This window comes from Eubalaena glacialis, unplaced genomic scaffold (assembly GCF_028564815.1).
Source record: "Eubalaena glacialis isolate mEubGla1 unplaced genomic scaffold, mEubGla1.1.hap2.+ XY H_2, whole genome shotgun sequence".
In the NCBI taxonomy this organism is placed as follows: Eukaryota; Metazoa; Chordata; class Mammalia; order Artiodactyla; family Balaenidae; genus Eubalaena; species Eubalaena glacialis.
The window spans coordinates 1035843-1061034 of record NW_026871156.1 but is presented as its reverse complement, the minus strand read 5'-3'; the positions used below and the strand labels follow the sequence as shown (position 1 = coordinate 1061034).

The following is a 25192-nucleotide window of genomic DNA, read 5'->3' as shown; positions in this document are numbered from 1 at the left end:
TCTGCCCTTTGGTGGATGAGGCTATTTAAGAGGCTTGTGTAAGTTTCCTGATGGGAGGCACTGACGGTGGGTAGAGGCAGCTGTTGCTCTGGTGGGCAGAGCTCAGTAACGTCCACAGCTGAGTTTTTGATAAGGATTAGATAACAGGGAGTTCAAGGTTATCTTTTCCAATAAGAAACACTGGGAATGGTGATAGTTCATCTTTTTGATTAACAACATATGCTTTGCCAGTTGGTGGGGTGGGAGGGGAAGGAATTAATGCCTATCTTGTAGGGAGCTGTGATGATCAAATGTATGTCAGTCACCCAGTTCAGTGTCTGGCACTGAGGAAGACAGTAATAAACGGAAGTTCCTTTCCTCTACCTTACCCCAGTCCCTACCTCACAGCTCCTGCCCCGACTCCATTCTCACACATCCTCCCCTTTCCATTTCACCACAGCCAGTCCTCCTCCCCTTCATAGGCCAACAGAGACAGCAGTTTCCATGGTAATCACCATACTCATTAGTTCAGAGTTTATTGGTCCTTAAGTGTCTGTCTGGACTGGGTTCCTAGCTCACATCAGAGGGCGCTCTCCAGTGAGCTCAAGGGCTGTTGAGAAATTGTCAAACACAAGCCATTATATTCAAGTTTTCCTAATTAGAAACAACAGCATACAATGATATTTTGGTGTAAAGAGAGGAGTTGTGAGGAACTCATCTCATCCTGGATGTTCCAGATGCTCACAGTTCCTAGGCATCTGGAGAATCACTCCCCAGCACTCACAGATGCAGGATTACATCGCTGGGGTGTAGGTGTTGGAGTGTGAGTAAGGAGGCTGGGAGATTGAGCAACAGGGAGCCAACCTCACTGAAGGTATTCTGGGTATCTTTCTGAGGATTTGTTCTTTCCTCATCCTCCCACCTGTCCCTTCAGGCTCTAAGGTCATAAGAGTTTGCTCCTCTGTTCATGCTGGGTTTCTATACTGACCCCAACCTTGTCCTTGACTGTACTTCTATGCTTGAACTGCTTTGCTCATTCGGTCAGCCACCATTTATCAGTCCTATGAGATGCCAGGCACTGTGCTAGGCACTGTGGATATAACCATGAACACAGTAGACAAAGATTCCTAACCTCAAGGAGGTTACAGCCAAGTAGGGCAAGACAGTCAAAGAACAAAGAACTGCAGAAACGTATGGTTTCAAGGTAATGGCTTTTTCTGCAATTTGCCCGAGCAGAAGAAAATTTAGAAATAACACCTATCTCTTCTTTAAGCCCGTATGTTATTAGGGCAACATCCTCTGGAATTATAGGAAAATCAAATGTATAGACTATATAACCACCGACCTCACTACATCGATAAGTTCTGTTCACCGAGTACTTTCTCTCTTGTGTGTGTACTGTCTCCTTTTGGAAACATACCTTGCATGGAAGAGTTTGTACATGGTTTCAGAATTTTATTGTGATGATGTTCGTCTACTTTGCAGATTTCATGGCACTTAGCACAGTTGAGTGAAGGCAGTGGGGCAAGGTTTTCCCCGGTGAAAATTAAGTGCTCTTTTGAGCATTTCTTACATTTCATTGATTTTCTTAGGTGTCCTTGTATTCTTACAACTAAAAGTACATAGGCATGGCTTAAATACTTCTTGACATTCACCCCATGGTTAAAAATTTTGGCCATCATACGGGAGGGATATTTAAATGGAGGGTTCCAGTAACAAACCCTGCTGATGTGAGATATATGACAATCTCTTTAAATTCACACTCCACACGCCCTCATAGCATCTTGCCATTATTGCAGTCTAAAGGTTAGCCTGAGCGTCCTGCATCTCTTCGTGTCTAAGTTTGCAGCCCCAGGAGAGACAGAAACAGCTCTCAGTGCCCGTGAGGTCATGGTGTTCCAAGCTTCTCCCTTGTTGGACGCACCAGAGTCCCCAAAGCAGAAGAAGAGAGGACGGCTATGTCATTTTAGGGTCATTTTAGGGCAGTGCTTTAAAGGATGTTAAAGTGAATCCTGTATGTTAGGAAAAATATCTCTTACACAAATATATTTCTTTGTCAAAGGTGTGTATGTGTGTCTGTGAGAGTTGAGTGTATGTGTGTGTGTGCATGTGTGGATACTGTGTGCATGCACAGTGTGTGAGAGTTGAGTGTATGTGTGTGTGTGCATTGTGTGTGTGTGTGCACATGTGTGGATACTGTGTGCATGCACAGTGTGTGAGAGTGTGTGTCTGTGTCCCATCTCATCATGTTCCTCTTCTCCAAACACGTCAAGGCGTGTACTGTCCCACTGTGTCTCTTTGGGACCAGAACTGCATGTATCTAACCTTGAATTCAGCTTCCTCCATGAGCCCCTTCTCCCCTCCCTGGCAAGAACTGGAAGACAGGACCTAGTGAGGGGTTAGAAAAATGCAGAGAAATAAAACTGTGCAGGAGGCAGCAATGAGGATGAAAAACCGTAATTCCGACTGGAAGAAGAGTAGAACCACCATTGGCGTCTTGTATTACTCTTGTGAATCGGGATGCATCCCCTATGCAGAGTTTAAGTCAAAACCCCAGGCTTAATACTAAAAAAGGAAGCATAGTTTGGAAAGATAGTTTTGAAAAAATCAAGGAAAATTCACATAAGTCTTAAGAAGGTGGTTTCATTCTATGATACATTACTGAGAAATAAAGTTCTTAAATCTGTATAACTGTTATCAGGCAATTTATAGGTGTTTCATCTAGTACTGGGACATAAGAAGAATAACTGGAATAAAAGGAATACATTGGCTGGCTTTAAATTAGAACTTTTTAAGGAGAAAACTGTGACGAGATTGTGTGCCACTCAATGAGATTTATTTTCTAAGCAAGAGCTGTTTGAAGATTCAGCATAAATATGAAAATCTCTTCCCAAAAGGGCGTGAACCTGCTTGCCCTAAGGCAGTTTTCTTCTCTGAAACAGAAGCATATCCATATAGTCTTTACTCTAATGTATATTCTTTATATCTTGTACTTAGAAGGTGATAATTATGCATTGTATATAAGATTGTGTGCCTTGCAATAAAATAAGAACTGTACCTAAAATTAAAAAAACAAAAAAAACAAGGAACTTCAGAATGGCATGCAAAATGAAAGCTGAGCTTTGGAACAATCTTGCTCTTGACTAGGGTCCCAACCCTGTTTCTCACTTTTTTACTCCTAATCAATGGTCTATATACTCAGTGTAGCTTCTCCTTCCCCATCTGCTAAGGGATCACATGCGTTCACGTAGGAGAGTGTGAGACTCGTTACTGTCACCAGTGGCATGAGGTTAGATGTAAGGATGAGTCTTCTGGGAGAAATGGCCATGTGAGCCCCTCAAATCCTGGGATCCCTTTGGAAATAGACAAGGTCTCTGTTGCCCACCAGGGCAGAGGAGAGCAGCCATATCCAGTCCTCTGACACCTTCCAGCTGAGTCAGTCTTGGCCTTTCCTGCCCCCATCCCTAACGTCTGTTTTGGTATCTTGGTCAGCCTCCATCTCCTGATCATTCTTAGTTTGCCAGCTGTGAGAAAGGGAGACTGGTACTTGAACCAGAAAGCCCTGCCCAACAGCAGAAGAGTTGGATGGGATGGGTGTGGGTGTGAAGTGTGCAGGAAAAACCCCCTAGCATAGTGAGGACACCTTTGAAAGAATTTAACTGAACTGTGAAGTGCAGAAGATGGGAGCTACCATGATCTCTGGGTCAGCTGAGTAATTGGAGGTGACCCATGGGCCTTCCTAAGTCACTGAGTGAGTTCTGCTCTCTGGATGTGACAGAAAAAGTCCACTGCTGACCAGGTGATCCTGGGACTGAGGGTTGCCAAGTTTAGCAAATAAAGACACAAGACTCCATTAAATTTGAATTTCAGATGAACAATGAACAATGTTTTAGTATAAGTATGTCCCATGCAATATTTGGATTATTGTTATAATTATAATATAACATTATTTGTTGTTTATGTGAAATTCAGATTTAACAGGCATCCTGTATTCTATCTGGGAACCCTATGGGGGTGGGGTAAAAACTGCTATGTTAGGGAAGAAATAGCTTTGTTTTTTTGTCTGCTTCCAGGGGAGTAGAGTAGGACCAGTGGAGAGCTGGGCCTCGGTCTGAGAGCAGGAAGAAGGATTTCACTGGCAGGGCACTCGATGACAGCCATGAGGAGCCCTCTGTGAGTAACTTGGAATTAGAAACCTGGGAGAGTCCTTCTGTCTCTGACAGTCTCTGAGCCTCAGAATCTCTAGGGCTTTTTAAAGGTTGGGGTGGGGAGATGATGGAGGAGGATAAGACTAAGAATTAGAAGCTGCCAAAGAGCCTTCACCATTTTTTTCTCTTTGGTGTTAGGATGGTGGGATCCATGCAGATGCATCAGCTGGGCACATGACTTTCTCTGTGCAGATGGGAAGTCAGAGTTTCTATAATATTCCAAATACTCCTGCTGTCATTGATTCTGCTCTTATGTTTTTGACACCCATTTTCCAAGGTAACACTGCTTGGAGGGAAACCCATCCCAGGGCAGGCCCAGTTGAACTCTGGGTTTTCTTTCTTCAGTGCCCATCCCCTCCTCTTAATGACAGTGACAGCAGCAACCTACATGTGAACACCATTTCAGAGCTCACAAAGTGACTGACCATCAGTTCCTTGTCTGGATTCTCATAAGTCCGAGAGGGAGTATTCATCTCCTGTTTACATTTGAGCAAGACAAACCCCAGAGATTTGCCCAGTGCCAGGCAAATGGTTCAGGCCTCCACCCGCTCAGGCATTTTTATAATGAACACCAGTGCGTGCCTGCCATGTAGCCTGTGTTAGGGGCTGAGCACGTGAGAAAAGTAAGACCCAGTGCCACCCAGTTTCTGCCCTTGAGAGCTCCCAGACCAGCGCAGGAGGTGGAGGAGTCAAGGTCAGTGGATGGACAGATGCATGAAGAAGCAAGAATAACAAAACCCAAGCCCTCAGGGCTGGGCTGAGTATGAATGAGAATCGCCCTCAGGGCCAGCTCTGTGGAGACAGAGACCACTCAGTGGCCAGGCATTCTTCCTCTGTGGCGGGCAGAAGGTCCTCTCTTTTCAGGCTGGCTTCAGTCTCCACTTGCTGCCTTGGCTCTGCCCCCAGACGTGTGCCTGGGCCCCTTGTATTTGGCCCACAGCCCACCTGGGCCAGATGGAGGCAGCTTCTCCTTGGCAGGGAAGTGCAGATCTTTCCCTGCTAGGCTCCCCTAGTCCTCTCGGAGCCTTCTCCTTCCCCGCCCCCACTCCCATCCTTTTGTCCAGTAGAATCTTTCCTGGAATTCCAATTGGAAGCAGAGTAAAAGAGAGCTGGTGCTCTCTTTCAAGTGGGAGCTGGCAACTCCATACCCCTTTGCTCAACCCCTGCTGCAGTTGCCCCTGCAGCAGGTCTCTGGAAGCCCGGGGTCAGCAGGACACACTTTAGAAACCGGCAGCTAGCTTCATGTGACATCACAGGGCCTGCTTGCTCCACAGGCACCTCTCACAAATGGTGGCCCGAGCTAAGCTTCTAATTTGCTCTGTCAGCCTTGCAAGAAGTCTCGTCCTCTTGCATTTCCTTCCCTGCTATCCATCCAGAGACCGAGTCAGAACCTTGGCCATTACCAGTGGCTCCTGTCCCCAACCCCCTGCACACCAGAGGGCCAGGCAGGACTGTTTCTTTTCTTTTTATTTTAATTTTAATTTAAAAAATTTTTATTGAAGTATAGCTGATTTACAATGTTGTGTTAGTTTCAGGTGTACAGCAAAGTGATTTGGTTATATGTGGGTATATATAGATACATATATATATATATATATATACACATATATACACACACACATATATTACATATATATACATATGTATATATATACACATTCTTTTTCAGATTCTTTTCCATTGTAGGTTGTTACAAGATATTGAGTAGAGTTCCCTGTGCTGTCCAGTAGGTCCTTGTTGGCTATCTGTTTTATACATAGTAGTGTGTATCTGTTAATCCTAAACTCCTAAGGGGGACTATTTCTTACCTGCCAGAGCTGTTTCTGTCCCTTGCTTCTCACCTGTGTTCAATGTGTATGGAGCTTTGTTCCCCGATGGGGGATAGTCTCAGAAAGTTTACTCAACAGGAGTCTGGATAAGGAGTGGGCTGCCCTTACCCCAAACAATGAAGTCAGTCTAGCAGGGCGAGAGATCTGGGCCAGCAGGCCTTGCAGCGCTGGGGAAAGTCCCCATGAGCCCATCCACTTACATTATGTGGCTGCAGAACTGGGCCTGCAAGTAGGTATTAGACAGGAGGAGGGGGATGAGCCTGTGTGTCAATCATGGGGTCAACTAGGTCCTTGGGCCCTGACAGTCACCCTGGGTCTGACAGTCGTCCTTCTGTAGCATTTGGCACAAGTCACCATCCCTGGTCAGAAGCTGATGGCACCTCATCCGGGCCCCCAGGATTAAGCCCAAACTCCTCATTCCCATGTCCTGACTCGGAGATTGTCTCTGTTGCCCTTTTCAGCCTCCCTTCCCAGCAGCCCCTTCACCACCATTCCAGCCAAGCAAGTGAGCGGCACCCAACACTCTCCACACATTTCCTGAAGGACTGGATGGGACGAAACTGAAAGCAAGGAAGGTTTGCAGGCCAAGGCGGAGCGCATGGTGGCTGCTTACCAGCGAGGCTCCCCTGTAGAGGTTTCTGAGCCTCAGAGAGGACAATGCTTACGTGGGGCCTCTGTGTCAGAGGAGACACCCAGAATCCAACCGTTTCCCACCATCCTGACTCCCGCCAGTCTGCCCTGAGCCACCGTCATGTCTGCATGGATTATTGCCAAACTCCCTCAAAAGGCTCCTTCTTCTTCCCTGGCCCTTTAAAACCAGAAGGCAGTCCTTTCCTTTTTCTGCTCAAAACCCCACACTGACTCCCCATTTCAGTCAGAGTAGAAGGCCAAGGTCTTACACCCTCTGGCCCTGCCAAGATCTCTGACTTCACCTCCTCAGCTCCTCTCACTCACTCAGCTCCAGGCTTCTGCTCCTCCGCGCCCCACCTGTGACCTCCTCTTCCCCAATCACGTTGTCACCGAAAGACCATAGACAGCTGGGCCTCATAAACCAAAATGTAGGCTCGGGGTGCCATGTGTGCCCTGGGCTCCTCCCTACCCCCTCTCACCCCATCCACACTGGCTCTGGAGGCCTCTCAGCAGCCCCATCCTCACCTCCACTCACTTCCCACACCAGAGCTCCATCTACACTTCTCTGCACAAGTGTGCAAGAGGGTGTCACAATCACAGTCTAGGCCATTCCCAAGTGGGTTAAGTGCAGGTAGGTAGATGGCTGGAAGGAACTGGACAAGCAGACGCCGCATGTAGTCCTGTGGTCCTGTGGTGGGGGGAAGGCAGGTTAGGTGGTGGAGACTAGGCAGGGGCTGAAGAAGAAAGCACAAAGGGAGGAAACCCTACCAGCCCCTGAGCAGTTGGGGCTGGCCAACCCAACTGCACTTACCGGTAGCCACCAGGACCCTGGGCATAATGCCCTTGCCCTCCAAGAAGGACCTCAAGACCGCCCTGGAGGTCTTTGCTCTTTTCCAGTGGGCCCTCAGCACCTTGGTTATTGGTGAGTCTTTGGCCTTTGGCAGGGTGACCAAAACTCCTGGTTTGGCTGGGACTGAGGGCTTATAGGGTTTAGCGGGACTCTTGATGCTGAAATCTGGGTTATCTCAGGCAAAGCAGGACAGTTGGCCACCCGGGCCTCTAGCCTGATGTGCTTGGGCATGGTCTGCATGGAATCTGTGAGTGTGCACGTGGGTATGGGTGCCTGCCTGTGCAGGAATGTGTGTGCACGTGTGCATGAGCCAGCCCTGTGGCCAGTGTGTGTAGTGAGCCCTCCTGGGTCATCAGTGGGGCCTGGAGGACATGTCTGGGGAAGATGAGGAGCAGTTCCACGGAGGCCTGCCAAGGAAATGGGCTTAGCTGCAACCTTGGGGACCTGAGCAGACCATCAGTGTGAGACAGTTGTCCTGGTGGCAGAGGGAGCTCTGAAAACCTCTTGTCCAAAAGAATTCATCCATTTATCCATACATTTTCCCCTCTAGCCACACCACAAATGCTTTGTGAAAGTTCCTTAGATGCTGGCTATGGTACTGTAGGTGCTGAAGCAAACCATCCCTATGGGAGTGGGGGCCTGGAACAAAATTCTCATTTTTTAAGTGGTTTAGGTGAGTACTTGTCTGGAGACAGGGTCATGAACTAAATGAATTTGGAAGATATCTGGGAAGGAAGAATGCAGGTAGGCCCTGGGAGCCTGGGACTTGCTAGTCAATAGGGAGAGTGGGCTGGAGAACAGGGATTGGGGGCCCAGATTCCTGCCTAGGGTGGGTATCAGGATGTCTGAATGCTAAAAAGAGCAGTGTTAACCTAGGAATTATGGGCAATCAGAGCTGAAAGAGATCAGGAGAAAGGAATCCATAGGTGCCAGCAACTTACCTTGTGCCAGGCATTTTCATACCTATGGTTTCATTTTAGCCTCCTGCCAACCTTATGAGGTAGAAGCTATTATTATGCATAATAATACACACTGATAGCTACACACATACATAATGATAACTTGCACTCATATAGTATTAGCTAACACCTATTGCACTTTTTTTTTATGCCACTGTTCTAAGCACCTGACACGCCTAATCATCTCCATTGTACAGATGAGGAAGTTGAGGTACATGCAGTATAAGTGGGTCATCCAAGATCTCACAACTAGCAAGTGGAGGAGCTGGCCTGGGAGCTGAATCCACAAGGGCCTGATTCTGACCTATGAGCTCCTGTCCCTAGCTCCTGCATCTCCTTACTTACTGCTGTTTGGGAGGCTGGGTGTGGACATGGCCCTAAAGTACATGTTAGGCCAGAGAGGAAGGAGGAAGCCAGGCCTTCTGCATATATAAACATTCTCAACTGAAAAGGGAAAAAGGTCAGCTCCGAATGGCCTCTTGCTGAGGACCAGGGCCCCAGCCGGTCCTCTGCTCTTTCTCTCCATGCAGCCCAGGCCTTGGGGCCCTCTTCTCAGTGAGAGCTGAGTCCCCTTTCTTGAGTTCTTGTCCTATCTCCGCAGACTTGCCTCATTACCACCGCCTCCCCTCACTGCCACCATGTTACCATGAGAGAGCAGAGTCCCTAAGGCCTAGGAGCTGACACTGCGTTGAGGGAGAAGTATGACCATTATGAACGGCCACCCCAGGCCAGGCCCAGGTCGGGGGATGGAGCTTTTACACTGGTAGTTCCCCTTCCTCAGTCTTGTCCAGAATATTGCTCCTCAGAGGTAACCACTGTTAACAGTTTGTGTGTATGTAGCCAGAGATTATGGACATAAATATATATATATTTCACCACATGCATGCGTGTGAATGAACATACACATATAGCCGAGGGGCAGAAAAATATGGATGTTAAAAACACAGTCTTTGAGCCAGACTGCCAGTGTTCAAATCCCAGCTCTACTCCTTACTATCTGTGTTCCTTTAGCAGGTTATTGATTTTCTCTGAGTCTTGTTTTCTTCATTTGTAAGAAGGGCGTGTGAGAGTGTATTAATTGGCCTGGCCATTGTACGCTGTTGTAACCAAGTAACGTGGAGATCTCAGCGGCTTAACTCAACAAATGCTTATTTCTTGTTCATGTTAAACAACCGACACAGGATGGTGGGAGTCTCTGCTCTCCGTGGACACAAATGTTCAGGCTGATGGAGGTCCCGCCAAACTGTGATGCTGCAAAATGTGGCTTCAGAGATGACCACCAAGTTGGCAGGAAAGAGAACAGAGATCTCATGCACACTCCTTTCTGCCACCACCAGAATGGCAGGTGTAAACAACAATGAACCTTATTCTGAACTTCGTTAATTATGAGGTTGAGATCTTTTCATGTATTTATCAACAATTAGTATTTCTTTTTCTGTTAAGGGCCCATTCATGACTTTTGTCCATTTTTCTATTAAATCTGAATTGACTCTTAGAGGACAAATAAGAAATAAATGAAGAAGGAAGAATGTTCAAGGTAGAGACTGGGCAACAGCTGAGAAGGCTGGGATGAGGGGAGAGCATAAAGTATTCAAGAAGTAGCCAGTGGTTAAGTGGGATGAGGGGGTAAGAGGCACAGAACTGACACTCAATACATAGTGAATGAATGAATGAATGAATGAATGAACGGGAGAAAGAAGACAGAGGAGACTGGCAAAAGAGGCAGGGGACAGATTGTGTAGGGCATTGTCAACCATGGAAAAGTGTTTGGACTTTTTCCATGGGGAGCCATGACTGGGTTGGGCAAAGGGCAATGGCATCAGATTGGTGTTTTTGAGAGATCACTACAGTTAGTTCTGTGTAGCAAACTGATTATAGGACGAAGCTGTTGCTCTAGTTCAGGTCAGAGATTGTGGTGATTTCAGCCATCTCAGAAGTAATTGTGAAGGGGAGAAGAGCAGAGATTCAAGAAATTGGAGTAGAATTAGAAGGACTTGATGATCAGAAGATGTGGGAGAGAGAAAGAGAGGAGGCGAGACTGAGGGTTCAGGTGCTGGAGCCCAGTATCCTCCTGTTACAGTCTGGTCTCATGCACCACTGTCACCTCCAGGGCCCGTGAGGCACCTTGGGTGCACAATCTAAGAAGGTATTCATTCTCAGGGTTGTACAAGTGTTGGATCAGTAATTGTCTGACCCTGAGAGTGAATGTCTCCTTGAATTTTGTGCCCTAGGCACCTTGCTCTCTTCACCTTAGTCCTGGCCCTGCTCACTTCTTTCCTTTGTTGGATTTCTTTACCTGAATCCCATGCCGTCCTGTCTTGCTTTACTCCCTCATTTTGGTGAGCATATCCTCCAGTCGTTTCCTGAGAAAGGAACATGGGAGACAAACTCTCTAGGACTATATATCCGAGATTGTCTTTATTCTCTATTCATGCTTGAGTTAATAATTTGGATGCATATAGAATATCTTAGCTATGTGCAGTGTAAGTATCTGAGTCTAGTGTCTCTTTGGTTCAGTTTTTCAGAGAATTATCCTCCCATCGCCCAGCGGTGTAGCAGAGGGAAAGGGGTCTGGGGTTTTAACTACTTCTTTTATTTTTTATTTTTTATTTATTTATTTTTTTCTAAACATCTTTATTGGGGTATAATTGCTTTACAATGGTGTTAGTTTCTGCTTTAAAACAAAGTGAATCAGTTATACATATACATATGTTCCCATATCTCTTCCTTCTTGCGTCTCCCTCCCTCCCACCCTCCCTATCCCACTCCTCTAGGTGGTCACAAAGCACCGAGATGATCTCCCTGGGCTATGCGGCTGCTTCCCACTAGCTATCTATTTTACATTTGGTAGTGTATATATGTCCATGCCACTCTTTCACCCTGTCATATCTTACCCTTCCCCCTCCCCATATCCTCAACTCCATTCTCTAGTAGGTCTTTGTCTTTATTCCCATCTTGCCACTAGGTTCTTCATGACCTTTTTTTTTTTCCTTATAGTCCATATATATGTGTCAGCATACTGTATTTGTTTTTCTCTTTCTCTTATGGCTGAGTAATATTCCATTGTATATATGTGCCACATCTTCTTTATCCATTCATCCAATGATGGACACTTAGGTTGCTTCCATGTCCTGGCTATTGTAAATAGAGCTGCAATGAACATTGTGGTACATGACTCTTTTGGAATTATGGTTTTCTCAGGGTATATGCCCAGTAGTGGGATTGCTGGGTCGTAAGGTAGTTCTGTTTTTAGTTTTTTAAGGAACCTTCATACTGTTCTCCATAGTGACTGTATCAATTTACATTCCCACCAACAATGCAAGAGTGTTCCCTTCTCTCCACACCCTCTCCAGCATTTATTTTTTCTAGATTTTTTGATGATGGCCATTCTGACCAGTGTGAGACGATATCTCATTGTAGTTTTGATTTGCATTTCTCTAATGATTAATGATGTTGAGCATTCTTTCATGTGTCTGTTGGCAATCTGTATATCTTCTTTGGAGAAATGCCTATTTAGGTCTTCTGCTTATTTTTGGATTGGGTTGTTTGTTTTTTTGTTATTGAGCTGCATGAGCTGCTTGTAAATCTTGGAGATTAATCCTTTGTCAGTTGCTTCATTTGTAAATATTTTCTCCCATTCTGAGGGTTGTCTTTTGGTCTTGTTTATGGTATCCTTTGCTGTGCAAAAGCTTTTAAGTTTCATTAGGTCCCATTTGTTTATTTGTGTTTTTATTTCCATTTCTCTAGGAGCTGGGTCAAAAAGGATTTTGCTCTGATTTATGTCATAGAGTGTTCTGCCTATGTTTTCCTCTAAGAGTTTGATAGTGTCTGGACTTACACTTAGGTCTTTAATCCATTTTGAGTTTATTTTTGTGCGTGGTGTCAGGGAGTGTTCTAATTTCATACTTTTACATGTACCTGTCCAGTTTTCCCAGCACCACTTATTGAAGAGGCTGTCTTTTCTCCACTGGATATTCTTGCCTCCTTTATCAAAGATAAGGTGACCATATGTGCATGGGATTATCTCTGGGCTTTCTATCCTGTTTCATTGATCTATGTTTCTGTTTTTGTGCTAGTACCAAACTGTCTGGATTACTGTAGCTATGTAATATAGTCTGAAGTCAGGGAGCCTGATTCCTCCAGCTCCATTTTTCGTTCTCAAGATTGATTTGGCTATTCGGGGTCTTTTGTGTTTCCCTACAAATTGTGAAATTTTTTGTTCTAGTTCTGTGAAAAATGCCAGTGGTAGTTTGATAGGGATTGCATTGAATCTGTAGATTGCTTTGGGTAGTAGAGTCATTTTCACTATGTTGATTCTTCCAATCCAAGAACATGGTATATCTCTCCATCTATTTGTATCATCTTTAATTTCTTTCATCAGTGTCTTATAATTTTCTGCATAAAGGTCTTTTGTCTCCTAAGGTAGGTTTATTCCTAGATATTTTATTCTTTTTGTTACAATGGTAAATGGGAGTGTTTTCTTAATTTCACTTTCAGATTTTTCATCATTAGTGTATAGGAATGCAAGAGATTTCTGTGCATTAACTTTGTATTCTGCTACTTTACCAAATTCATTGATTAGCTCTAGTAGTTTTCTGGTAGCATCTTTAGGATTCTCTATGTGTAGTATCATGTCATCTGCAAACAGTGACAGCTTTATTTCTTCTTTTCCGATTTGAATTCCTTTTATTTCTTTTTCTTCTCTGATTGCTGTGGCTAACACTTCCAAAACTATGTTGAATAATAGTGGTGAGAGTGGGCAACCTTGTCTTCTTCCTGATCTTAGTGGAAATGGTTTCAGTTTTTCAACATTGAGGACAATGTTGGCTGTGGGTTTGTCATATATGGCCTCTATTATGTCGAGGAAAGTTCCCTCTATGCCTACTTTCTGCAGGGCTTTTATCATAAATGGGTGTTGAATTTTGTCAAAAACTTTCTCAGCATCTATTGAGATGATCATATGGTTTTTCTCCTTCAATTTGTTAATATGATGTATCACATTGATTGATTTGCGTGTATTAAAGAATCTTTGCATTCCTGGAAAAAACCCCACTTGATCATGGTGTATGATCCTTTTAATGTGCTGTTGGATTCTGTTTGCTAGTATTTTGTTGAGGATTTTTGCATCTATGTTCATCAGTGATATTGGCCTGTAGTTTTCTTTCTTTGTGACATCTTTGTCTGGTTTTGGTATCAGGAGGATGGATGCCTTGTAGAATGAGTTGGAGAGTGTTTCTCCCTCTGCAATATTTTGGAAGAGTTTGAGAAGGATAGGTGTTAGCTCTTCTCTAAATATTTGATAGAATTCGCCTGTGAAGCCATCTGGTCCTGGGCTTTTGTTTGTTGGAAGATTTTTAATCACAGTTTCAATTTCAGTGCTTGTGATTGGTCTGTTCATATTTTCTATTTCTTCCTGGTTCAGTCTCAGCAGGTTGTGCATTTCTAAGAATCTGTCCATTTCTTCCAGGTTGTCCATTTTATTGCCATAGAGTTGCTTGTAGTAATCTCTCATGATCATTTGTATTTCGGCAGTGTCAATAATTACTTCTCCTTTTTCATTTCTAATTCTATTGATTTGAGTCTTCTCTCTTTTTCTCTTGATGAGTCTGGCTAATGGCTTATCAATTTTGTTTATTTTCTCAAAGAAAAAACTTTTAGTCTTACTGATCTTTGCTATTGTCTCCTTCATTTCTTTTTCATTTATTTCTGATCTGATCTTTATGATTTCTTTCCTTCTGCTAGCTTTGGGGTTTTTTTTTTTTTGTTCTTCTTTCTCTAATTGCTTTAGGTGCAAGGTTGGGTTGTTTATTCGAGATGTTTCCTGTTTCTTGATGTAGGCTTTTATTGGTATAAACTTCCCTCTTAGAACTGCTTTTGCTGCATCCATAGGTTTTGGGTCATCGTGTCTCATTTTCATTTGTTTCTAGGTATTTTTTGATTTCCCCTTTGATTTCTTCAGTGATCACTTCGTTATTAATAGTGTATTGTGTAGTCTCCATGTGTTTGTATTTTTTACAGATCTTTTCCTGTAATTGATATCTAGTCTCATAGCGTTGTGGTCAGAAAAGATACTTGATATGATTTCAATTTTCTTAAATTTACCAAGGCTTGATTTGTGACCCAAGATATGATCTATCTTGGAGAATGTTACATGAGTACTTGAGGAAAATGTGTATTCTGTTGTTTTTGGGTGGACTGTCCTAAAAATATCAATTAAGTCCATCTTGTTTAATGTATCATTTAGAGCTTGTGTTTCCTTATTTATTTTCATTTTGGATGATCTGTCCATTGGTGAAAGTGGGGTGTTAAAATCCCGTACTATGATTGTGTTACTGTCGATTTCCCCTTTTATGGCTGTTGGTATTTGCCTTATGTATTGAGGTGCTCCTATGTTGGGTGCATAAATATTTACAATTGTTATACCTTCCTCTTGGATTGATCCCTTGCTCATCGTATAGTGTCCTTCTTTGTCTCTTGTAATAGTCTTTATTTTAAAGTCTATTTTGTCTGATATGAGAATTGCTACTCCAGCTTTCTTTTGATTTCCATTTGCATGGAATATCTTTTTCCATCCCCTCACTTTCAGTCTGTATGTGTCTCTAGGTCTGAAGTGGGTCTCTTGTAGACAGCATATATATGGGTCTTGTTTTTGTATCCATTCAGCCAGTCTCTGTCTTTTGGTGGGAGCATTTAATCCATTTACATTTAAGGTAATTATCGATATGTATGTTCCGATTCCCATTTTCTTAATTGTTTTGGGTTTGTTATTGTAGGTGTTTTACTTCTCTTGTGTTTCTTGCCTAGAGAAGTTCCTTTAGCATTTGTTGTAAAGCTGGTTTGGTGGTGCTGAACTCTCTCAGCTTTTGTTTGTGTGTAAAGGTTTTAATTTCTCCATCAAATCTGAATGAGGTCCTTGCTGGTTAGAGTAATCTTGGTTGTAGGTTTTTCTCCTTCATCACTTTAAGTATATCCTGCCACTCCCTTCTGGCTTGCAGAGTTTCTGCTGAAAGATCAGCTGTTAACCTTATGGGGATTCCCTTGTGTGTTATTTGTTGTTTTTCCCTTGCTGCTTTTAATATGTTTTCTTTATATTTAATTTTTGATAGTTTGATTAATATGTGTCTTGGTGTGTTTCTCCTTGGATTTATCCTGTATGGGACTCTCTGTGCTTCCTGGACTTGATTAGCTATTTCCTTTCCCATATTAGGGAAGTTTTCAAGGATAATCTGTTCAAATATTTTCTCAGTCCCTTTCTTTTTCTCTTCTTTTGGGACCCCTATAATTCGAACGTTGGTGCATTTAATGTTGTCCCAGTGGTCTCTGAGACTGTCCTCAGTTCTTTTCATTCTTGTTTCTTTATTCTGCTCTGCAGTAGTTAGTTCCACTATTTTATCTTCCAGGTCACTTATCCGTTGTTCTGTCTCAGTTATTCTGCTATTGATCCCGTCTAGAGTATTTTTACTTTCATTTATTGTGTTTTTCATTGTTGCTTGGTTCCTGTTTAGTTCTTCTACGTCCTTGTTAAATGTTTCTTGCGTTTCATCTATTGTATTTCCAAAATTTTGAATCATCTTTACTATCATTATTCTGAATTCTTTTTCAGGTAGACTGCCTATTTCCTCTTCATTTGTTAGGTCTGGTGTGTTTTGACCCTGCTCCTTCATCTGCTGTGTGTTTTTCTGTCTTCTCATTTTGCTTATCTTGCTGTGTTTGGGGTCTCCTTTTCACAGGCTGCAGGTTCATAGTTCCTATTGTTTTTGGTATCTGTCCCCAGTGGCTAAGGTTGATTCAGTGAGTTGTGTAGGCTTCTTGCTGGAGGGGAGTAGTGCCTGTGTTCTGGTGGATGAGGCTGGATCTTGTCTTTCTGCTGGCCACGTCCACGTCTGGTGGTGTGTTTTGGGGTGTCTGTGGCCTTATTATGATTTTAGGCAGCCTCTCTGCTAATGGATGGGTCTGTGTTCCTGTCTTGCTAGTTGTTTGGCATAGGGTGTCCAGCACTGTAGCTTGCTGTTCGTTGAGTGAATCTGGGCCTTGATGTTGAGATGGAGATATCTGAGAGATTTATGCCATTTGGTATTACGTGGAGCTGGGAGGTCTCTTGTGGACCAGTGTCCTGAAGTTGGCTCTCCCACCTCAGAGACACAGCCCTGATGCCTGGCTGGAGCACCAAGAGCCTTTCATCCACACAGCTCAGAATAAAAGGGAGAAAAAATAGAAAGAAAGAAAGAAAGAGGAGAAAATAAAATAAAATAAAATAAAGTAAAATAAAACTAATATAATAAAAAATAAGAAAAATATTATTAAGAAAATATTTATTAAGAAAAAATTTTTTTTAATTTTTTAAAATAAATTTAATAATTTTTTATAATAAAAAATAAGAAAAAATTATGAAGAAAAATTTTATTAAGAAAAAATTTTTTTTAATTTTTTAAAATAAAAAATATGAAAAAACTTATTAAGAAAAAATTTAATATTTAAAAATAGAAAATAAGGAAAAATTATTAAGAAAACATTTATTAAGATAAAATATATTTAAGTAAAAAAAATAAAAATAAAATAAAGTAAAAAATACAAAAAAAGGGACGGAATAATCCCTAGGACAAATGGTGAAAGCAAAGCTATATAGACAACATCTCACCCAGAAGCATATACATATACACTCACAAATAAAGGAAAAGGGGAAAAATTAATATATCCTGCTTCTAAAGTCCACCTCCTGAATTTGGGATGATTCGTTGTCTATTCGTGTATTCAACAGATGCAGGTACATCAAGTTGTGGAGCTTTAATCCACTGCTTCTGAGACTGCTGGGAGACATTTCCCTTTCTCTTCTTTGTTCGTACAGCTCCCTGGGTTCAGCTTTGGATTTGAACCCGCCTCTGCATGTAGGTCACCTGAGGGCATCTGTTCTTCGCTCACACAGGACGGGGTTAAAGGAGCAGCTGCTTCAGGGGCTCTGGCTCACTCAGGCGGGGGGTGGAGAGAGGGTTACGGATGCGGGGCAAGCCTGCAGCGGCAGAGGCCGGCATGACGTTGCACCAGCCTGAGGCGTGCCGTGTGTTCTCCCGGAGAAGCTTTCCCTGGATCACGGGACCCTGGCCGTGGCGGGCTGCACAGGCTTCCGGGAGGGGCGGTGTGGATAGTGACCTGTGCTCGCACACAGGTTTCTTGGTGGTGGCAGCAGCAGCCATAGCATCTCATGCCCGTCTCTGGGGTCCGCGCTGATAGCCGTGTTTCGCGCCCGTCTCTGGAGCTCGTTTAGGCGGCGTTCTGATTCCCCTCTCCTTGCGCACCATGAAACAAAGAGGCAAGAAAAAGTCTCTTGCCTCTTCAGCAGCTGCAGACTTTTTCCCAGACTCCCTCCAGGCTAGCTGTGGTGCGCTAACCCCTTCAGGGTGTGTTCACGCCACCAACCCCAGTCCTCTGCCTACGATCCGACCGAAGCCCCAGCCTCAGTTCCCAGCCCCCGCCAGCCCCGGCGGGTGAGCAGACAAGCCTCTCAGGCTGGTGAGTGCTGCTCGGTGCCGAGCCTCTGTGCGGGAATCTCTCCGCTTTGCCCTCTGCACTCCTGTGGCTGCGCTCTCCTTCGTGGCTCCAAAGCTTCTCCCCTCTGCCACCTGCAGTCTCTGCCCACGAAGGGGCTTCCTAGTGTGTGGAAACCTTTCCTTCTTCACAGCTCCCTCCCACTAGTGCAGGTCCCATCCTTATTCTTTTGTCTCTGTTATTTCATTTTTCTTTTGCCCTACCCAAGTACGTGGGCAGTTTCTTGCCTTTTGGGAGGTCTGACGTCTTCTGCCAGCGTTCAGTGGGTGTTCTGTAAGAGCAGTTCCACGTGTAGGTGTATTTCTAATGTATCTGTGGGAAGGAAGGTGATCTCCGCGTCTTACTCTTCCACCATCTTGCCCAGACCCACTGGGGAAGGACATTAAGTCTTTTGGGTGAGGCAGGTGCCATGCAGAGCTCTCAATGGCAGAATCAAGGCTTGTGTGATCTACAGTACAAACTCCCATAAAAAAGAATGAGATCTTGCCATTTGCAACAAATATGGATGAATCTAGAGGTTATTATTATGCTCAACTGAAATATGTCAGATGGAGAAATACAGATAACATATGATTTCTCTTATATGTGGAATCTTACAAGGTTTTGTATTATCTGTTGTGCACCTGGCTCAAAACAAAAAGCGAGCCAGACCAAAAAGTCAAGGAACGCTGAGAGTCGAGGGAGGAGACGCCCTCACAGTCAAACTTCTGATAGGGGAGATAAAAACTACGACTCCCATGAGGCTGTGGGGCCCCGGGACCTGACTCCCAGCCTCCTCTGCGAGGTTCAAGAGAGTCTAGGTGGTAGATGCATCATGTCGGTGTAAAACGGCCGCTAAAGCTGTGCAGAACTGGCCCTGCGGGATGGCAGACTCTGAGGAGGAGCCTGAGGCCTTGACGGAGCCGCTGGACGTCGCGCGCCGCCTGGAAAATTTGCCTGTGAGTGTGTGGCCTTAACTACTTCTTTGATAGACTTTCAGTCAAGCCCTGTGCGCCACATCTGCTTTTTGTGACACCTGGTGGTTCCAAATTCTGAGTCTTTCCTAGATTCTCCAGCAGAAACAGGCTTGCTCTTGTGGGCATACCCGTTGCAGGTAACTACATTTCAACGTTCTGGTTCTCAGTTAATCCCTCTTCCATCCACTGTCCAGCACGCAAACATTTTGTTGATAGCTCTCACCCACTGTTGGCGTCTCTCTGATTCCCTTTTTCCTTGCAGAATCTCTATCTTTTAATACATCCTTGAGGTAATTTTCATGAGGCTGCAGCAAGGAGTCACGATAAAAATGTGTGTTTATTCTGCCACATTCAATTAGGAGTATTTTCTGTCTTTTCTAAACTTTCTTTGACCCACTTTCTCTCACACAGTCTTACTCACATCTGTTTTAAAAACTGAGTCCAGTAAGAATCCTGAGCATGGCTCCCTGTGACTCATCTCCATGAAGTCTGTCCTAACTACTCTAACCTACATTGTTCCTGTCTTGTTGGAGCTTAACATAGTCCATACTTTATTCTAGCCCAGCGTGGGTTCTCCTTTGTTTCTTGTTTGCCAACTCGTGTGCTCCAAACCTGGCTGAAGTTGGGTATCCTTTTTCTCTGGTATTCCCTCCACTGATGCCTCGCAGAGATGTGGAGAAGGAAATGTGAGTTGGAGGAAGGTTATTCCTGGCTCTGTCTTTCCAGGACTCCCAACCTCTGGTGGCCAAATCAATGTGACCCACCACTGGCTCCCTGTCATTGAATGCAGCCCAGAGTGGTGCTGGAGCAGGTCCTGGTGGGAGAGGGCTAACTGCATGGAGCAAAGTGGGGGAAGAAAACACCTTGCCTTCTAGACCTAAAACAGGTTCCCAAGACCAGAGCGGGGATGCTGGTGCCACAGGCACACAGGTCATGTGCTGGGTGAGGAGGTAAGAGTGTTGTGTGAGCTGGGCTGATGGTGTGTGTGACCTTGGGGTGGACAGAGCCCCAGAAGGTGGGCAAGTGTGAGGGACTGCTCACAGTTCATTGACTGTGGTCTGGGCTTCCTCCAGTAAGCAGTGTGATCCTTGTCAACCTCTACCTGGTAGTGTTCACGCCATACTGGCCTGTCACTGTGCTCATGCTCACCTGGCTGGCTTTTGACTGGAAAACCCCTGAGCGAGGTGAGGGCCCTGCGAGGGCTGTATTGCCACCCACCACACGCTCTTTCTTTTTCTTCTTATGCTGTGGTCAATTCCGGGCAGCCCTTCAGCCTGACCTTGTTTGGGCTGGAGAAGGTAAGGGACGGGGTCTTTTCAAGGTGCCAGCAAGACCCAGATAGGAACTGGAGTAGGCTAGGGGAGGGGTGGCTACTACAGCAGAGAGCTAGGCCTGTCCTAAATTGGCTCAGATGTTCATTCCCAGCCTAGGTGTTACTTAAGAGGGCAGGAAACAGCAAGGGGTGAGGGAACCCTGAGGCAGGTCTTAAAGGGCTCTGAAGAAGACAAGGGAGGTGGCCCAAGCTCAGCTACACTGGCTCTGTTTTCAGGAGTCTGCCGGTTTACCTGAGTAAGACACTGGTGCGTGTGGAAACAGTACTGCGATTACTTCTCACTCAAGGTGAAGAGCTGCAGATCTCCACTTTGGCCCCAGGCCCAGCCCCAACTCCAGTGGCAGCGGCTGGGCCAGGGTGGGGATCATGGGCATCATTCACATTGAGGTCCATGTGGATGACGCTCCCTGGAGCTGTGTGTTACCCTACCTGCACGGCCAGCCAGACATGACAGCCGTTTCCTTTCTAGGTCTCTGGCCAGAAGAGGCTATACACCTGGTTATACCCCTCCTGACTCCATGTTTCTCCAAAGCTTTTGAAGACTTACGATCTCACCCCCAGCTTCAACTACATCCTCCCCTGCCATCCTCATGGGCTCATGTCCCACTCACGCTTTGGCCACTTTGCCACAAAGAAGTCAGGCTTCTCCAAGATCTTTCCTGGCATCACTCCTTATAGCCTCACACTGGGGACCTTTTTCTGGGGGCCTTTCCTCAGAGAATATGTCATGTCTACAGGTGAGTTGGCTCCTAGGATGTAAAGCCAAAGAAGTAAATGGCTCCCTGAGAAAGAGGTGTTGGGTGAATGGGTGAGAACAAGGCCAATTCTGTGATCCCCTCTGGTCTGAAAAGCTACCATAGGTTCAACTGCCTTATGTGAGGCTCTCCCCTCCTTTGAAGAGGTAGGTAAGAAAGTTAGGAGGTTTGGGAGATCACCAATTATCTTTTGTTTTTTTCCTGCCCTCCAGGGCCCTGCTCTGTGAGCCAGTCCTCCATGGACTTCCTGCTTACCCATAGAGGCACAAGCAACATGCTGATTGTGGTGGTCAGTGGCCTGGCTGAGTGCAGATACAGCCTGCCAGGATCTACCACCTTGGTCTTGAAGAACCGCAATTGCTTTGTACGCACAGCTCTTCAGCATGGGTAAGGACACTTCTGGTCCAGACTGGAGAGAGGGATTCCAAAAGCCCAGTGGGGAAGGAGGAAGAGGTTTTGAGGAAATGATATATAAAGAGGGAGGGGGAAAGCCACTTCTATGGTGGAGTAGAGCCTGGGTCAGGTTCTAGAGGCATTTCTGCTTCTGAAGAAAGGCCAGCAGGCCAACCCGGAACCTGATCTGCCTCAGACTAGCATCTCATCTGGAGCAGTCCCTTCGTGAAAAGTGACTGGCTGCAACCCTATCTCAGAGAAAACCAAAATTACTGTGTGAGCTAAAGGGAAGAAACCGAAAAGAAATGGCCCTTGGGTCTTTTTTTTTTTAACATCTTTAATGGAGTATAATTGCATTACAATGGTGTGTTAGTTTCTGCTTTATAACAAAGTGAATCAGTTATACATATACATATATTCCCATATCTCTTCCCTCTTCCCTCCCTCCCATCCTCCCTATCCCACCCCTCTAAGTGGTCACAAACCACCCAGCTGATCTCCCTGTGCTATGCGGCTGCTTCCCACTAGCTATCTATTTTACGTTTGGTAGTGTACATATGTCCATGACACTCTCTCACTTTGTCACAGTTTACCCTTCCCCTTCCCCATATCCTCAAGTCCATTCTCTAGTAGGTCTGTGTCTTTATTCCCATCTTGCCCCTAGGTTTTTCATGACCTTTTTTTTTTTTTTCTTTCTTAGATTCCATATATATGTATACGACCCAGCAATCCCACTACTGGACATATACCCTGAGAAAACCATAATTCAAAAAGAGTCATGTACCAAAATGTTCATTGCAGCTCTATTTACAATAACCAGGACATGGAAGCAACCTAAGTGTCCATCAACAGATGAATGGATAAAGAAGATGTGACACATATATACAATGGAATATTACTCAGCCATAAAAGGAAATGAAGTTGAGTTATTTGTAGTGAGGTGGATGGACGTAGAGTCTGTCATACAGAGTGAAGTAAGTCAGAAAGAGAAAAACAAAGGCCCTTGGGTCTTAGCTTCCAGTGTTTCAGACCTTGTGGGTTTACAGGAGGGTCTGGGACTCGCTTCCCTTAGCTTGCTGCTACTTTGCCCCCAGAGGCAGCTTGGGGTAAACCACGAGGCCCTCCCACTTAGCCTGGACCTGGGCCCAGCTGGGTTAGGGGCTGAGGAGCTTACAGGGAGAACCAGGGACCACTGGTGGTCAGCGTGTCTGGCTTTCAGCAGGGTCCCTACCTTTCTGGCCATCAGAGAACATGCTTTTCCTCTGCAGGGTGGCTCTAATCCTTGCCTATGCCTTTGGGGAGACAGAACTCTACAATCAGCAGATTTTCACTCCCGGGGGCTTCATTAATCACTTCCAAAAGTGATTCCAGAGTATGGTACACATCTACCCTTGTGCTTTCTACACAAGAGAGAACTTCTGGGGAACTCCTGGGACCTTCTGCCCTACGCTCGGCCTGTAACCACCATTGGTGAGTTGGCTCTTCTGCTGGCAGCCTCATCTGGGACACAGGATCCAGTTCCAAGGCTGGACCTTGGCTCTGGCCGTGTCCAGAGGCGGAGAGGCTGGTCAGGATGAGCGCAGTGGTGGGGGAAGTGTGGGGAGAACCCGGGCTTGAGGGCTGAGGCCTATTCTGAGGAGTGAGTCATTCTGATGCTTTCCCTTTCCCTTCTCCGTCTTCCCTGGCAGTCAGGAAGTCTCTACCACTGCCCAAGATTGAGAACCTGATCAAGGAGATTGTGACAAAATACCACGTGGTCTATATCTATGCCCTGCACAAACTGTTTGACAAGCACAAGACCAAGTTTGGCTTCTCAGAGACCCAGGAGCTGGTGCTAACTTGACAGACATCCCCCCGAGGTCTCTCAGCCTGGTTGGAAGGAGTGAAACAGGTGAACAGGAGGACAAAAGTCAGCCATGAGACTCCTGCTCCTGATTTGGCCAGTCCTCACCATGACAAGTGTGTGTGTGTGGGTGCCTGTTTGGCTGTTTTCTGGATCCCCCTTCCTCCTTCATTTCTCTCCTTCTAGCTCTTCTCTGCCTTTTCCTCGGGGTTACAAGGAGATGGCCCCAAAGTCAGGGAAGGCCCTAAGGGAGAGGGGTCCTGAAAGCTCCCTCACACATGCCCACTCAGCATCAACACTGAGGAAAACAAGGTAAAGAACAAAAAGCTCACCTTCTGATACTGTCTGTGTCCCACCTAGCCTGTTCTGAGGGCCTAATATCCCTGCACTTGTCTCTTCTTCTCCAGCTCTTAAGCAGCCCCATCTTCTGGCATCAAGGTTCCTCCAGGACTGGCAGCCTTGAGATCCAGTAGGCTCTGAGTTTAGTCCCCTCCACCTTCATGCCCTGTGACTTGCATCAGCCTTCTCTGAGCCTGTTTCCTCATCTGTAAAATGAGACAAATAGTCCCTCCCCTGCTTACCTCAAAGGCTGGTGGGATAATGATATCGAATGTGATTGAACTTTGTAAACTGGAGAGATACACAAAATTATTCTCCTCCAACCATTTTGCCCACTTCCTGTCCCTGAGCAAGCAATGCCCTAAATTTCATGGCATCTCAATGTTTAAAAGAAAGTTTATCCAATTAAAAAAACATTCTAATCAATTTTTATTTTTTAAAGTTTGTCTTTTTATTTTATTTTTTGGCCGCACAGCACATGGGATCTTAGTTCCCCAACCAGGGATTGAACCCGCACCCTCTGCATTGGAAGCATGGAGAATTAACCACTGAACTGCCAAGGAAATCCCTAATCTATTTTTTAAAAAAGAAAGTTTACAGTGTAGGATCTTGTCAACAGTTGTTTGAAAGTTTAAGTAACCTTTCTAGTTGGGTGACCTTGGGGGAGCTACTTAAACTCTTTAATGTTGGTCTCCTCATCTGCAAAATGGGATGATACATCATGGGGAACTGGAGGCTGGATCTACCAAAGCTGTTTTGGGCTGAGGCCTGAAGAATGTTATAGATGCTATGGTCTCAAGCTGAGGGTGACTCCCTGCTGTGTCATTGCCTCAGAACAATGTTCCTTTTTGCAGGAACTCTAGCCTATCAGACATGCAGTTACAGGAAAAGACCTAGGTGATAGGGATGGGTGCATGTGAGCTGGGGCACAGAGAGGATGTGGGATGTTCTGACAGGAAATTCAGACCACCTTCCTCCTGCTGCCCCTTCTGAAATGGGTGCCTTGGTCCTTCCCCAAGTTCATGTGTGGTGTCAAAGAAACACCTAGTGGGAATTCCCTCACGGTCCAGTGGTTAGGATTCTGGGCTTCTCTTGCTGAGGGCACAGGTTCAATCCTGGTCGGGGAACTAAGATTCCCCAAGCCATAAGGCATGGCCAACCGCCAGAGCCACCACCAGAACAACAGCAGCAAAAAAAAAAAAAAAAAAAAGAAGAAGCACCTAGCATGTAGGAAGTGCTTAAGATGATCTTAAGAACAAGGGGGAAAAGCTTTATTTGCAAAGAACAAACCATTAATTTACACAAACTTACATCCCAGTTTATATACATTATATATAGTTTATATACACAGTATCTCACACTGAATGCTGACTCCCAAAGAAGCACTGGGCCTGTTTCAGGCCATCCTCACCACAAAGCCCACCCCCCACCCCAGCTAGAAGCTTTTAGACTAAAGAAATGACATACCCCAACTCCATTTGGAGAGAACCCTGAAAAGATTACAAAAAAAAAACAAAAAACAAAACCCAGTTCCTTCTTTGTGCTCACATGGCCTAGGGAAGCCTCCAGGCAAGG

General features: G+C 45.1%; 1 protein-coding gene across 1 annotated transcript; it reads left to right on the top strand.

Moving 5' to 3' along the window:
* The first annotated feature begins 7483 nt into the window (after positions 1 to 7483).
* Positions 7484 to 23975, top strand: LOC133082983 (acyl-CoA wax alcohol acyltransferase 2-like). Its single transcript, XM_061179646.1, is given in 8 exon segments — positions 7484 to 7568; positions 20028 to 20138; positions 20504 to 20574; positions 20820 to 21024; positions 21255 to 21429; positions 22704 to 22839; positions 22842 to 22905; positions 23124 to 23975. Coding segments are annotated over 8 exon segments (1002 nt in total). The 3' UTR covers positions 23279 to 23975.
* Positions 23976 to 25192: the final 1217 nt, after the last annotated feature.